General features: G+C 47.8%; 1 protein-coding gene across 3 annotated transcripts in view; it reads left to right on the top strand.

Annotated features, from left to right (window-relative positions):
• Window positions 1-3,828: 3,828 nt before the first annotated feature.
• Window positions 3,829-14,389, top strand: part of ABHD2 (abhydrolase domain containing 2, acylglycerol lipase) — a 40,721-nt gene continuing 30,160 nt past the window's right edge. The window contains exons 1-2 of one of the 3 annotated variants that reach the window (XM_078617231.1): window positions 3,829-4,122; window positions 4,221-4,445. In XM_078617231.1, the coding sequence (XP_078473357.1) occupies window positions 4,243-4,445 (203 nt within the window). In that variant the 5' untranslated portion in view covers window positions 3,829-4,122; window positions 4,221-4,242. Of the gene's footprint in view, window positions 4,446-14,389 lie in introns of all 3 variants that reach the window. The other 2 variants (XM_078617232.1, XM_078617230.1) reach the window with 2 other exon arrangements.

Raw genomic sequence — 14,389 nt, forward strand, 5'->3', positions numbered from 1 at the left:
CACACCGGACTTGCGCTCCGGGGGTCGCCGGTTCGGCTGGAACATCGGTGGCAAGTTTCATAAATTTAGGGGCAGTAGGGGGGGGGGCCAATGCTCCTATCCACCCTGCAGTGTAAATGTGGGGTCACCACACTTAGTCGGTCGGCAGGTTGCGTGTGATGGGGTAAAGTGGTGGGGCGCCACGGTGGCGAGATGTTAACTACCTCGCCTGGCCTACAGGGGGTCGTGGGTTCTATCCCGACCCTGACGCCTGCTGTATACTTGGAGTTTGCGTGTTCTCCCAACGGTGGTGTGGATTTTTTCTGGGTCCTCCGTTTTTTTCCCCCTCCATATTTAGAAACACGCTTTTAGAGTATTTGGCTCCTATAAATTTCCACGTGATAAGCCACTTTTCTTGAGCTGTCATTTGTGATAAACAGGTCGCTTCTAACAAAGAGCTCCATAGCTCAGTGGGCCTTATGTGGTAAAATAAAAATAAGTATAACCCGTAAAAACAAAGTTTTTCACTATAAATCCTTTATATGCGTGGCGGCTAGAGTCCTCTCGTCCTCTGGCTTGAGATGGCTGCCACCTATGGGTCAGATGATTGCATTGCACCATTAAGCAATTGGTAATTAAATATAATATTTTTGTCCTAAAAAGTGTAAAATTTAGGAAAACAAATTTCACGAACATTAATTGTCACGCACAACGAGTCTGTGTGGAAAATGTCAGCTCGATTGGATCACGGGAAGTGGGTTAAAAAACGACCGAAAGATTTGCACGGTCCTAAGCAAGTAAGCGAACTTAATATAAAGGATTTAAAAAAGTGTAATTTAAAGTGTGAGTACGCCCGCCTCTCCCAAGTCGTCTAGTCAGCACGGAAGAGTAGGCCAAAACACTATCTGGAGGGGCTCTCTAGAGCTCCCATTGGTGGAGGCCCATCCGCCAGCAATGTGGAAATGAACTTTGCCTGTTTTCCCCTCTGCTCATCGAATGCCGTTAAGCAAATAGAACGTGACAACCCAGTAGAAGGTGAGCTGATGCAACGCACGATTTTATGGAGCGTAGCCAAATGAAATCTGATCGCAGATTAATGCGTTTTTTTTTTGCCTGCACTGTATAGTACAAACATATCACGTACATCAACAGCGTGATTGCCGCGTGAGTAAAGTGTGTCGTAAACCCTCCACCACCTGACGCAGCTGATGAACAAAGTTGTCGCGTGATGAACGAACGTGCCGATGTATTGCTGTTTTGTGTTTAATCTACCAACGCACCTGTGGTGTTGCTGAAGCGGCAATAATAAGGTCATGGGGCGTTGAAACTCGTTTTTTTTAGAACTGCTTTTGTGTTTAAGTTTTTTGTCCTTCCTCTGTACTCTTTCGATTAGCACAATTGGCTACGTACGGTGCGAAAGAACTTCAACATACATACACAATACAATGATTTTGCACGTGTGTTCATCGCGTGACAACTTTGTTAATTGGCTGAGTCGGGTGGAGGAGGTTTTACGACACACATTTTACTCACGCGGCGAACTGACCCCAGCAAAAAAATCAATGACGAATCGTAATATTGGTCACAAAAGCATGTTAAAAAATACATCAACAATAGTAGTAGTTTGTGATGATTTTGATGACGCGCGTCTTTTGATAAATTAAATAGTCGGAGGATGCAATGTGAACGTCCGTCAATGGGTGAGCAAAGCAACAAGCCTGCCAACCAGAGCTCGCAACCGGATACCCGATACCCGTACCCTACCCGATACCCGGCTACCCGTACCCGGCCAGGTACGGGTACTCGTTTGCGACCCTGGTGCGGCCGGGTACGGGTAGGCCGTGAGTCACTGGTGAGTAACCGTTTGTCACTCATTTCAGGTATGGTACGGGTAGGGAACGGGTACCGGGTACGGGTACGGGTACCCATTTGCGACCCTGGTGCGGCCGGGTACGGGTACGGGTAAGGAATCAAAACCCGTTTGCGACCTCTGCTGCCAACACTCACATGACGTTGTCCGTCCTGCAGCCCAGGTCACCGTAGTCTCATGAGAAACAAGCTGGCACTTTTGAACGACGACGGACATCTTCACGCCGAATCCTTGTGACGCTTTTGTGTTTGGGGCCGTCCATAAATGACGTCACGCACCTAGGGGGGGGGGGGTCAGACATTTGTAACGATGTGTAGGGACGGGGGGGGGGGGTTTGAGAAATGTGACGTCACATCAAAATGCGCAACTTTAAATAAATATAGACAACACGTTCTACTTAATTAAATAGACTTTTTAATAAATGTTTTCTCCTACATCAGAGTGCAGCGCCACATTAAATACGCACTACAATGACAATAGTTTAAAGCGATTTGAAGCATGTTTTATTTTGGGAGGGGGGGGCAGAGCTTTGTGACGTCATATTTGAGGGGGGGGCCTGACTTTTTGTGACGCCGTGTGACGAGGGGGGGGGGGTAAAAAAAATCGTCCAAAATCACGTGACGTCATTTATGGACGGCCCCTTTCTCGATTCATGAGCGGAATTTTACGAAGAACATCTTTCCTATTCTATCGACAGCAGTGGAACGCACGAACAGTGCTTACACGCACGAGTTCGTAGTACACGTGCCGTGATTAACATGGCAATGCAGTACGGTTCGGGAGTTATTGCTCGGCGTGCGTTTTGACTTGGGCACTGGCAAGGGCGGTGGATGAAACAACGAAGCGTGTCCTTCAAACTCTTTCTTCAACAAAACTTCGGCCCTAAAAGAGAAAACAAATAAGCGAAGATTTCAGTAATGGTCGTTGCATATAAAAAAAAACAGGCTACGACCATGCTATGGTGAAGTAGGGCCATTGCCCGAAACGTCGCTTATTATATATATTTTAAGCCGGTATTAATGACGAATGTGTCGAGTTATTAATTTATTTTACCAGGTAAGACCCACTTGAGCTTTATGGGTCTTTTCCAGAAGCGACCTGGCCACAAATGATAGCCCAATGAAGTGGCTCATTAGGAGGAAATGTATAGCAGCCAAATACTACAAACGCATGATTCTAAATGTGGAGGGAAAAACCGGAGATCTCGGAGAAAAATCCACACGACCACGCGGAGAACACGCAAACTCCAAATATACAGGCGTAAGGGTCGGGATCGAACCCATGACCTCTGTATACCATCTTCTTGGTTCTTTCGGTAAAGTCACGTAGAAGGGAAGTAATACATTAATAAAAATAAAACATAATAAAATAATTCTCACGACGTTTCGGCCACAACGCAAGCAGCCGTCCTCAGGTGAAAACCAGGTCTGTCGAGGCGACAGCGTCTGAATGAAACAGCACACGTGCTTGGAGCATATATATAAGCTGGGTTGGAAGGGGGGGGAAAGGGCGTTTTGACAAAATAATTTGCATATCAAGAGGAATTTAGCATATTTATGGGAAATGCAGGTATGTGATTAGTACTACTTATGCCCGTGCATTATGCCCGTGCATTATGTACACCAGGCGAGGTAGCTAACATCTCCTAGCCACCGAGATAAGCCACCGCAGCAGGAGCAGCAACCAAGTGGCACCAGCATCATCAGGACATAGAAAGTGCGATCACGTGAAAAGCACGTGACGCCGGCTTGAGGGGGGGTGGGTGGGGAAGACTGGTGAAAGTGGGCGGGGGCTCGTGGAAAAGTAGGCGGGGACCTGTAAGGAAGTGGGCGGGGCTTATGACAAAGTAGGCGGAGTATGTGGGGGAGGTGGGCGGGGCTTATGACGAAGTGGGCGGAGCCTGCGACGAGTTGGGCGGAGCCTCGTTGTCATGCGTCCGGATTGGCGTGCGCGGGGCACGTGACTGGCCTCCACCCCGCCTCCCCCACCACCACTGTCTCTGTGGTCGAAGTGTCGCCTCAGCCTTCGGGACGCTGCTGGTTCTCTCGCTCTCCGTGGGTTCCAGCGCGCGTACCCCCCCCCCCATCTCCTCGCTTCGAAACACCGTAGCTCAACATTAATAAGGGAACGCACCCAACGTAGATGTCCTAACTGGCTGTCGTCGTTTAATTATTTTTTTTGGAATACCAGCTCCGACACTGCGAATCTCACCCACCCCGACGCACCCACCGGCATCGCACGCAACCTCTACCGTGTACCCCTCACCTCGGCCGGTAGGACTAACTATCCGACGAGAGTGCGTGCTAGGCCGCAGTTTGTGAAAAAAAAAAACCTTCATTTAAAATCGTTTATTTTCTTGTTACAAACAAAGCTCATCCCTCCACACCGGCACGATGGACGTGCACTCGGTGAGCGCGGCAATGCCGGAGATGCCGGCGATGGTCGACGGCGTGAAGTTGGCGGCGGTGGCGGCGGTGCTGTACGTGATGGTGCGGTGCTTGAATCTCAAGTCGCCTACGGCGTCGCCCGATCTGTTCTTCCAGGACTCGCCACTGGCGCGACACCTTATCAAGTCGTGTCCCCTGCTCACCAAAGAGTGAGTGACGGACTGTGGTTGTGGGGGAGGGGGAGAGCAGCGATGGGAAACGAGAGGCGCCCCCCTCCTGTCGAATTGTGGGGGGGCATTTCGATTTAAAGCTTTCGTGACTGCAGGGATTCATCTTCTTGGTTCTTTCGGTAAAGTCACGTGACTTTACCGAAAGAACCAAGAAGATGTGGGGGGGGGGCAGTAGAGCTATTGTGTGTGAGCAAAAAGCTTCGTAGCTAATCGGATTCCTCCGGTCTTAAAGAGAGATTGTGATTCTGAACACCGCTGTGAAGTTGGGGTTGGGCCAGCCAGGGCCCAGCGCCACACTAGCACTGGCCCTGTTTGGCACGGTTCGGGGAGGATAAAAAACAACCGAGTAAATGATGGCGAGGAAGCCAAGCAATTCCACGGGGGCCCTGTATCTCTGACAAAACATTGGACCGGCATGAAATGTCAGCTCGAGTTTTGGATGTTATTGAACGGTGAGATAAACACCCGGCACTTACGCGGGATGCCCCGTGGATTCGTTGAATCGCACGGTGGCGGCTTAGGGGGGGGGGAGAGGCTTCCATTTGGAGTTGATTGATTATTGGATGGTGATGATGAATTAACGTAACAGGATTGTGGACGTACACCAAATTAAATACGCTCATCTCTTAACGTGTCTACTACCAATCTGTGCGTGCAACTCGCTACATCTATAGTCTACATCTGTATTTTATTTAAATGGCTCTCCTCGCGAATTAAGTATTTCTTTTACAGCTCTTTTCATCTCACTAATTCCTAATTTACAAAGAATTCCCCTCCTCCCCCCAAATAGTTCTGCCTCGAGCCTCCCAATGGGCTGGCACCACCTCTGATCGAGGGTAAGTGGGGGTAAAGGAAGGTGAGATTAAAATATACTGTCCCCGAAGATTGGTATCCAGTTACAGACCTTAATTGGGCTTTCGTTTATGAAATATTTCAGGGACACCTCTGGTTATCGTGAAGGTTTAAATGGCTAGAGTTAGCGGTTCGAGTTGGGGTCTTGGCGTTTGGAGTGCGGTTACAGTTTTAAGTGGTTCAGTTTAGGTACGGTAGGACCAAGACTGCTTTTATTTACGCACAGTAGTAGTCTTGACCTATAAATTAAGATGAACAAACTCTTGCAATACGTCTTTGACAGCGTGGAAGAGTAGGCCAATTGCTCTCTATAGAGTGGTTTTCTAGAGCCCTTTAAAGTGGAGACCCATCCGCCAGCAGTGGCGTGAGCAAACCATTTCACGCTTGGTTACGTACGTTGCGAAAGAAGTTATACATACATACAGGACTCCTTCATTAACTTTTCCCTTATGACGAAAGCATCCAGAACCATCTCGTCCCATCTCAGGAGGTCATCATTATTGTGCCTGGATTGTGCTTGGATGTGTGACCACAAATGTATAACAAAGGTGTTATGGGCTACGTTGTCATCATAGGGCGTTGCAGAAATATCGATTGCTGTACTGTACTTCTATGCTTCCACCTCTAGTATCCCTGCCTTAACCAACCCACACTGACCTATGTAGTGATGTATGGTCAATTAGCCACCTTCATGTCAAGACGAGGCCCTGATCCATCAGCGGATTGACAAATAGGTTGTGCATGTAAACAAAAGCCGCGGCTAGCGTAAGTGGCAAGCGAAATCTGAACCTGTGCTGGGCACACCATTCAACAACCCACACGAACTAGCAGCTAAGAAGAAGCATGGTGGTGCATGCCTTTGATCTAGCACTTTGGGGGGCGTGGGATGGTGGATCACAGAGATATTTCGTAAGAATCTACTGGCTACCTTGGTCTACGAGTTTGCTGTGACCTTGGAGGAGATGGCAGTACAGCAAGTTGGCTCTTGAATATATCTCTGCGGGGTTTTGAGTGTCGTTTCCTCGTATTTGCGGTGGATTTTATTTGAACAGGTACTGACATAGACAAAATACAAGTCTTTTGGCCAGACATTAAAAAAATTGTGTATTTCCTCCGATTATATTTGTGGGTCTTTAAATGGCAATAGGCCACTAGCATAGTGTATCCTGCTATGTGCGCCAAAAGCTGCCGTGTTACGATAAAAATCCCTTTCAAAGACACCATAGGGAGCATTCAGTGCAGTACAGCAACACGGCTCAAATATTTTTGTTTTTACCTGCGGGTCTCGTTAGATGTACAAGTGGAGGTGTAAATTAATAAATGGGCATACTGTACGCGGGTGTGTTGTCACAATATAATATTCGTGTCACTCTGAGCCATTGTTGCGTGAGTGTTTGCTTAGACGGGCGAATTCATGACAGGGAGTCACATTTCTAAAGTCTGAAACGAATCGTAATGTTCGTCTTGTCTGTCGAGTCCACCAAGGCAGTGAGTGCACACGCGTTTTGTGAAGTAGCCTGGCCTGTTTAAAAGACATATTTACGTCAAACTTGTTTATGGCATTGCTCAAACCTTCCAATGCGCGACCTCATGAAACGGTGTCTTGATATTTGCTAAAGATTTTCCTGGGTTAATGGTGTGTTATTATTGTTATTACCGTTTTTAATGTGACCTTGTTTTTAGGCCATGATTGGGTTAGGGGAATTGATTATTTTGGGTCAGATTTTATTTTTAATTCACATAATTTTTCCCGGAACGGCTCCTGTTACAGTGGTACGTTCGTCCAATTCCTCTCTTTGATATAGAGAGTTGTTTTACTGTACCCGGAGAAAACCCATCATGCCGAGTAGGGGGATAGCACTCAAAGGGCCCTTACAGATGGGTTAATTAACCCCACTTGTTGCCTCATGCTGCCCACCGTGGAACCCAGTTTGGTTGGTTTAACACGTAGATTTTCGCGACCAATATCTATAATAGAGGTTTTTGGGTTAGACCGCGTAAATATAAATGTGTCGTTAAACCCGCCACCACCCGACACAGCCAGTTAGTAATTAGTAAGGTTAATTAGTAAGGATTGTCATGGAAACAAAACATGCCAATTCGTTACTCGTTCAGCACAAAGCTGTTTTGGAGAGTAAACCCACAACACTTACAATTGGGTTTCAACATCACAGCGTCACTTCTTGATCAAATGATGATGGTTATTGGTTTATCGACAATGGACGGATAACGAGTTCACTCAACATCACAGACCTGGTTTTAAACTTGCAATTTTATGACTGTGGGTCAAATGCCGTTTGCTGTAGCACCACATGACTGGGTAAATGAGTTTACAAATGACGATGTTCCTGCTGGCAGGCAGCTGGGGCTGATAAGCTTTGGCTGTGACTCACCTAAATTAATACAAACAAATCGCCCTGTTGCGATGCACCCATAGAATATTTACCTGTGCTGAGGACTTGGTTTACCAAGTGTTTTGTCTCGTTCATCACACTGCGTTCAACCACCACCACCGCTTAAACTATGCTATTTTTTAAAACTTTTTATTTTGCTAGATAAGGCCCACTGAGTTATGTAGCTCTCCTTCAGAAGCGACCTATCACAAATTATAGCTCTACGAAGTGGCTTATCGCGCGGAAATAATATAGCAGCCCAATACCCTAAATGCATGTTGATTCTAAATGTGGAGGGAAAAACCGGAGGACCTGGAGAAAAAAACACTTGACCACGGCGAGAAGATGCAAACTCCAAATATGTAAAGGCTTCAGGGTCGGGATCGGACCCATGATCTCTGTACCAGGCGAGGTAGTTAACATCTCGCCACCATGGCGCCCCACACTGCAGGTCACAACACTTCTTGCTACATTTCTCGCTCCGTTTTGGAATTCCATCCCATTGTCTCTTTTCCCATGTTCTTATAATAACGACAATAACTTTGCTCAATTCAATAAGCGTATTCAATTTTACGCGTTATACCCCCGGCAGCGCCATTTGTTGCCGACCGCTTGGCATTTTGGTCCTGCGGGCCCTCTACTCTGCAACCATATAAACGAGTAAATGAATTGAAAGTCTGCTCATGTAAAATTGTTGCACTGTAGAAATTGTGATGAGAGTCTGTATAAAAATAACTTGAATGAGCAACACGCATCTCTGCATGCCCTTGAGTCATGTCTGGGTAATGTGTGTGAGATATAAACATGGACTGCTGTATATGCAGCATTACATCACGTCATAGACTCGTGATACCCATCTCGCTGTGCCTCTACGCTTGTTTGAGGTTCCGGCTCTAACCCGCGCTCACTTACACAAGTTATTTGCTAATTCTGTTCCTGCGTTGGTAGTGGTTGCCCAATGTATGCACGAACGTTGAACTTCTTTCGCACCGTTCGTAGCTAACCGTGCTCATCAGAGGTGCGGGGGAAGAACAAGAAACTAAACATCAAAAGGAGTTCTTAAGAAATTAAACACATTCGTCACTATCACAGTGTGGCCTTAACAGAAAAAGATATAAAATAGGCGACGTTTTAGGCAATATCCCTTCTTTTGTGTGCCATGAAGATCCATTGGCCGAAATGTTGCCTGTTCTAATATTTTCTTGTTTTAAGACATGCTGATATTGATGAATGTATTGAGTTTCATCGCTCATTTACAGTTTAAATTATATTGCTTCTGTGTAGATGTCGACTTGTTGACACACGTTTGTCAGCGTTATGGAGTAGGGTACAAAGGCCGATGTTTGTGCCTGCCATGTACATCTTGTGTACTAAGCCTCCCCACCCCGACATCGCTCACTTAATCTTCATCAATCATCGATAAAAGGACGATTACCAGTCGGTGTCCATCGCTTGTTGTCATTTATTGACCTTCGGAAATCCACGAGTCGTCATTATTCTCGTCGTCATGGTCATCGGTCACCAGCGTTATCACCGTAGTTCCATCAATCGTCATTATAAAGCCTTCCGTCAATTGTCATCGCCTTGGTGATTGTGCCCTTGCAGAGCACATCACTGCTGTGTCACCGTAGATCTGGCTGTGAATTAGCTGTCGCTTTAGATCTGGATGTAAGTTTGCAGGTGGACTGAACCAATAAACAGCTTAATGGCAGCGCAGGAAATCGAGAAGGGATTTTTTGACTCACAACGGGTCTGCTACCTCTCCCCTCTCATCTCACTCAACTCCCCTCCACGCACTCTCCTACCTCTCATCTCACTCTACTCCCCTCCAAGCACTTTCCTACCTACGTGTGAGACACTTACAAAATAGCCATTGCCCGATTCCAAAGAAAACCAATTCTGGGTGGATAACGCGGCCACTGTGCTTGGAAACAAAAGCCTCGCATTTTGCAGAGGACGTGCCGTGCTTTTAAATACCATCTAGAAGTTGCAAGCAGGAACATTTAAACGTATCTCATCCTTCCTGCCATGACCGGCCACAGATTTTATTTGTCCGTTCTCTCGGTGCAGCGTCAGCTCACGTGACGTTATTTGATTTCCAGCACCGTCACCCGGACGGGGCGGCGGTTAGCGCCCCAGGCGCCGCGAACCCGACGACGCCGAGTTCGATTTACGGACACGGCTAACGTCGGTGGCCAGCGATGTCGGATCCACTACTGGGGCCCCCCCACCCTGCACCATCACCAACCCGTGGTTGACCAGCATGGGGAAGTAGGCTCCATTAACTCCAAATTCACCGATATGGCAATGGGTCGAGATCAGAGGTCGCAAACGGGTTTTGATTCCTTACCCGTACCCGTACCCGGCCATACCAAGGTCGCAAACGGGTACCCGTACCCAGCCGGGTACGGGTTACCCGTACCCTACCCAATACCCGGCTGGGTACGGGTAGCCGGGTATCGGGTAGGGTACGGGTATCGGGTACCCGATTGCGACCTCTGGGATGAAGCCATGTTGCAGGCGCGGGTGGGTTGATTCTAGGAACTTGAATTGTGAGAAGAGACAAGACGTTGGGAAATGAGTGACAAACGGTTACTCACCAGTGACTCACGGCCTTCTCACTCATTGGTTGGGGTGAGTCACGTGCGGCTACCCGTACCCGTACCCGGCCGCACCAGGGTCGCAAACTGGTACCCGTACCCGGCTGGGTACGGGTAGCCGGGTATCGGGTAGGGTACGGGTATTGGGTACCCGATTGCGACCTCTGGTCGAGATCTTCATCCGGCGGTGGATTGCTTCGGGTCGTACATTTAAATTTAAAAGGTAAAGGTGGAGCCATGCAATTGCTTGCTGACACCACTCCTGACAGGAAGGGTCTCCTTCACTCGAGGGACCTCTTGTTAAGCCCCCTCTCGAGAGGATTTTGGCCTACTCTTCAACACTGGGTCAGTCGTCACAGAAGAGGTGGTATTCGCACTTTATCTCACCACACATGATCTGACAGTCGACTACCGTAACTGTGGTGGATCCAATTTATGACGATTTATGGGTGGATTAAGGCGGTGGTGGAGTGGTGTTTTTAGTAACACGGCCAATTGTTTCAACTGCCGCGCCGGGAGATGGAATCGAATCGGTGACTTCTGCATCGCAAGTCCAGTGTGTGAACCCTTACACCACCATGGTAACCACCTAAATTTCTCTTTTGCTAAAGTAAAACTTCCTTTCATTGCTACACGCTTGTGCGCGTCAAACCAGTAACTGGTTTTTTGTATGTTAATGCAAAGCACCCCTTCTTAACCCTAAAGCAAACAACACCTACATTCCTTCCGTGTCGTTTTTGCAAGTTTATTACTCGCGATGACGCTCACTGTCACGACTGATTTACAGCTTATCGGGCGCTTGATAAACACCATTCTTAGCAAATATAACGGCGTCACGTTGTGAGAAAACGACATCGCAGCTCTCCCAGCTCGTAGTGTACCACTTTGTGTCACGGAAAGTCATTGGAAGGCGATGTCGCGAAAGGCTTCTTCCGCGTCATTTAGTTTGGCAGCTTTAGGCACATAAAGGACTCGCCTTGGCTTGTCAATGGGATAAAAATTGTTGAATTTCCTGCGCTGATCTCACCCGGATTGGAAACCCACATTGATCCGTGAGTTTCCCTTGCCTGCAGTCATCGGTGACTGGGCCGCGACCATCAGCTTGCTTCTGTTGTGAACGTTATTTAATCACGAAACGGATCAAAGTTTGGTATCAAAGCCAAACTCTCAAACCGTGGCGGCCCAGCGCTCGAATGCGAGCTTCAGCCTTTTGAGCCACACACTTCTTCGTCTTGTGCGACACGGCCAAAGTGACTTCAACTACCCCCCATTAAAGTTGTCCCGACATCCATACACGCACCAAGGCTGTCACACACACACACATAGGCAGCCTTCGGTACGTCAACCTTAACAAACATACTCAGCTCTCCGGCCACCTCAGTCTCGACTGGAGAGAATGCGCACAATCGACCGAACGCGACGACGGGCCGCGACCTCCCGCTAATTCCCAATCCGGTTTTGCCCGGCGGTGTGTGCCGGAGTGACGCCTGCCGGCGTTTTTTTTTTTTACGAAAAATCCGCATCGTCGTACTGTACAAACTGTACGCGCAGGATGTATGCGGTGACGGACCGGGGCAAAAAAAATCGGCCGGGGCATTTGTAAACACAGCGGGGGCCCCAAATTGCCGTGCGATCTCATCGGCCCATTTTGTCTGGGTCCAAAAAACAAATGGGGCTGGTGAGGAAGAATCTTTTGGGGCTGCCAAATATGGGTCTTTATGCCAACTGAGAGCATAAATAAGCAATGAAACATTACACATTAGAAGTAATAACATATTTTAACTTAAAAAAATTATATACATTAAAAAATATTTTCTCTTGCAAGCATTATTTTAAAGTAATCTCACATGATCACATTTGCAATTTCCAAACACAGACTGGCTCACCGGCCCTCGGAATGGACCGGCCGACCAGGAATTTGCCCCGGACTGCTGCCGTACGGCCAGTCAGAGCCAGGATGTTATGTATGCACGTATGGGCTTGCGATGTTTTTTTGCGGTCGTGTCCCCACACAGTGGTGGGAGGGGGGAAGTTAGGTGGGGGGAATTGGGGGGAGGTTAGGTGGGGGGGGGTTTCAAACCCATTAGCCCGGTGTGAGAAAGTCCTTTAACAATACTCTCCAGGGCTTACGTAATTGGGCACATTAGGCGAGATGGTGGCGCCGTCTCATTTAATGCCGTTCACTCTTCGACCGTTGCCCTGGGGTAATGGTTCACACGTTGGCCGTGCGGTTCGGAGGTCACCGGTTCGATCCCACCTCCTGGCGCGGCAGTTGAAACATTGGGTGCCAGTTTCTCAACTCCCCCTTCGCACCGCCTCTGTGTCCGCCCGGCAGTACAAATGGGTGCGACGTGGCGAGTCGATAGGCTGGTTGTGTGTGGTGGGGTGAAATGTGGGTAGTCCCACCTATTCCAAGACGTTTTGGCCAGCGTGGAAGAGTAGGCCAAATACCTTCTCGAGAGTCCCACTTAAGCTTCCTCTGCCGGAGGCTCTTTTGCTAACAGTGGTGTGTTTGAGCAAGCAATTGCAGGGCCAGACCCATCACCTTCTGAAATAAGATACAAAGAAATATATATATTTTAATTATTTTTACGTAGACTATGCAATTAAAACTTGAGCTATTGATTAATGAATCCTGCTTAGAAGCATGCTCACTCACAGGTTTTTACATTTTATTTTAAAGATTTTATTGTCAAGAGCATTCCAGGTATGACTTGGCGATAGAGTTCCAGAGGCAGGGAGCCACTGTGGCACAATATTAACAACCTCGCCTGGTATACAGGAGGTCGTGGGTTCGATCCCAACCCTGATGCCTGCTGTATATTTGGAGTTTGCCAGTTCTCCCTGGGGATTTTCTCTGGGTCCTCCAGTTTTTCCGTCCGCATTTAGACTCAACATCACGCGTTTCGAGCATTTGGCAGCTATACGTTGGCACGTGATCGGCCGCTTCTTTGCGCTGTCATTTGTCATAGCCAGTTCGCTTCTGAAAAAAGAGCGCTAGCTCGTTGGGGCTTCCCTGGTAAAATAAAAATAGAGAAATAAAAAGCCTTGTCCCTCCGGATTTTGGGGAAAAAAATTGGAGCTACAAAGAGTTCAGATTTATTGTAAATAATGTTGGTGTTTTCTGTTGTTGGTTGGCACATTCCAGAGGTCGCAAACGGGTTTTGATTCCTTACCCGTACCCGTACCCGGCCGCACCAGGGTCGCAAACGGCTACCCGTACCCAGCTGGGTACGGGTAGCCGGGTATCGGGTAGGGTACGGGTATCGGGTACCCGGTTGCGACCTCTGGCACATTCTCTACCCTTCAGATGTTCTCAAACTGCCGCCCACTGCCGATGAGCCTTTCACCGTGGTCGTCCTTGTAACAGAGCTGGCTAGCTACTTCTTACGGGCCTTACCGGCTGATAGAAATAAAGTCTGAGCCATTCACTCATCTCAAAATGTGTGAGACTAGGACTAAAGGATCTTAAATGTCTTGTATAAGGTCACGCAAAACAACCTGCAATGCGTATTCCAAAGACTACATTGTGCCAGGTCTCTTGGACCCAGGGCTCTGTCCGAGAATTGCATTCCCAATTTAGAGGCGGTAGCTGGGCTGTAATGATGACAAAGAGCCAAATTGCATTCAATTAGCACAATTAACTTGGCAATTTCCCCTTGTTATTGGCAATGGGAGACATTGACAGGTCTGACAATGTAACATGACTTGAAACGACGTTCACGAGAAAGGGAATTGGTTTTATTTTGCGGCTGTGATCACTGTAAACATGCTGAGAAAACGCATTACGGCTTTGTATCATTTCGGAAATGTGGCTATTCATGGGATTCTCCCTGACCTTCCAGACCATGCCCTAAGGGCGATATACACGTGTTACCTCGTTCTAAGAAACCACTTGCAGATCCGAAAGAAAGTTAACTAGTGTATCGGGGTGTTCACGAGAACAACTTTAATGACAATTCGAACCACGGGAGAGCATTAACGCATCGCTCCCTACGTTGTGTAAATGTGCATGTGCGCAGGTCTTCTAGTCCAATTAAAAATCAAAGCGTAATGTACACAGGTACACGCGTACAAT

Source organism: Lampetra planeri, chromosome 53, assembly GCF_965212315.1.
Source record: "Lampetra planeri chromosome 53, kcLamPlan1.2.h2, whole genome shotgun sequence".
NCBI lineage: Eukaryota > Metazoa > Chordata > Hyperoartia > Petromyzontiformes > Petromyzontidae > Lampetra > Lampetra planeri.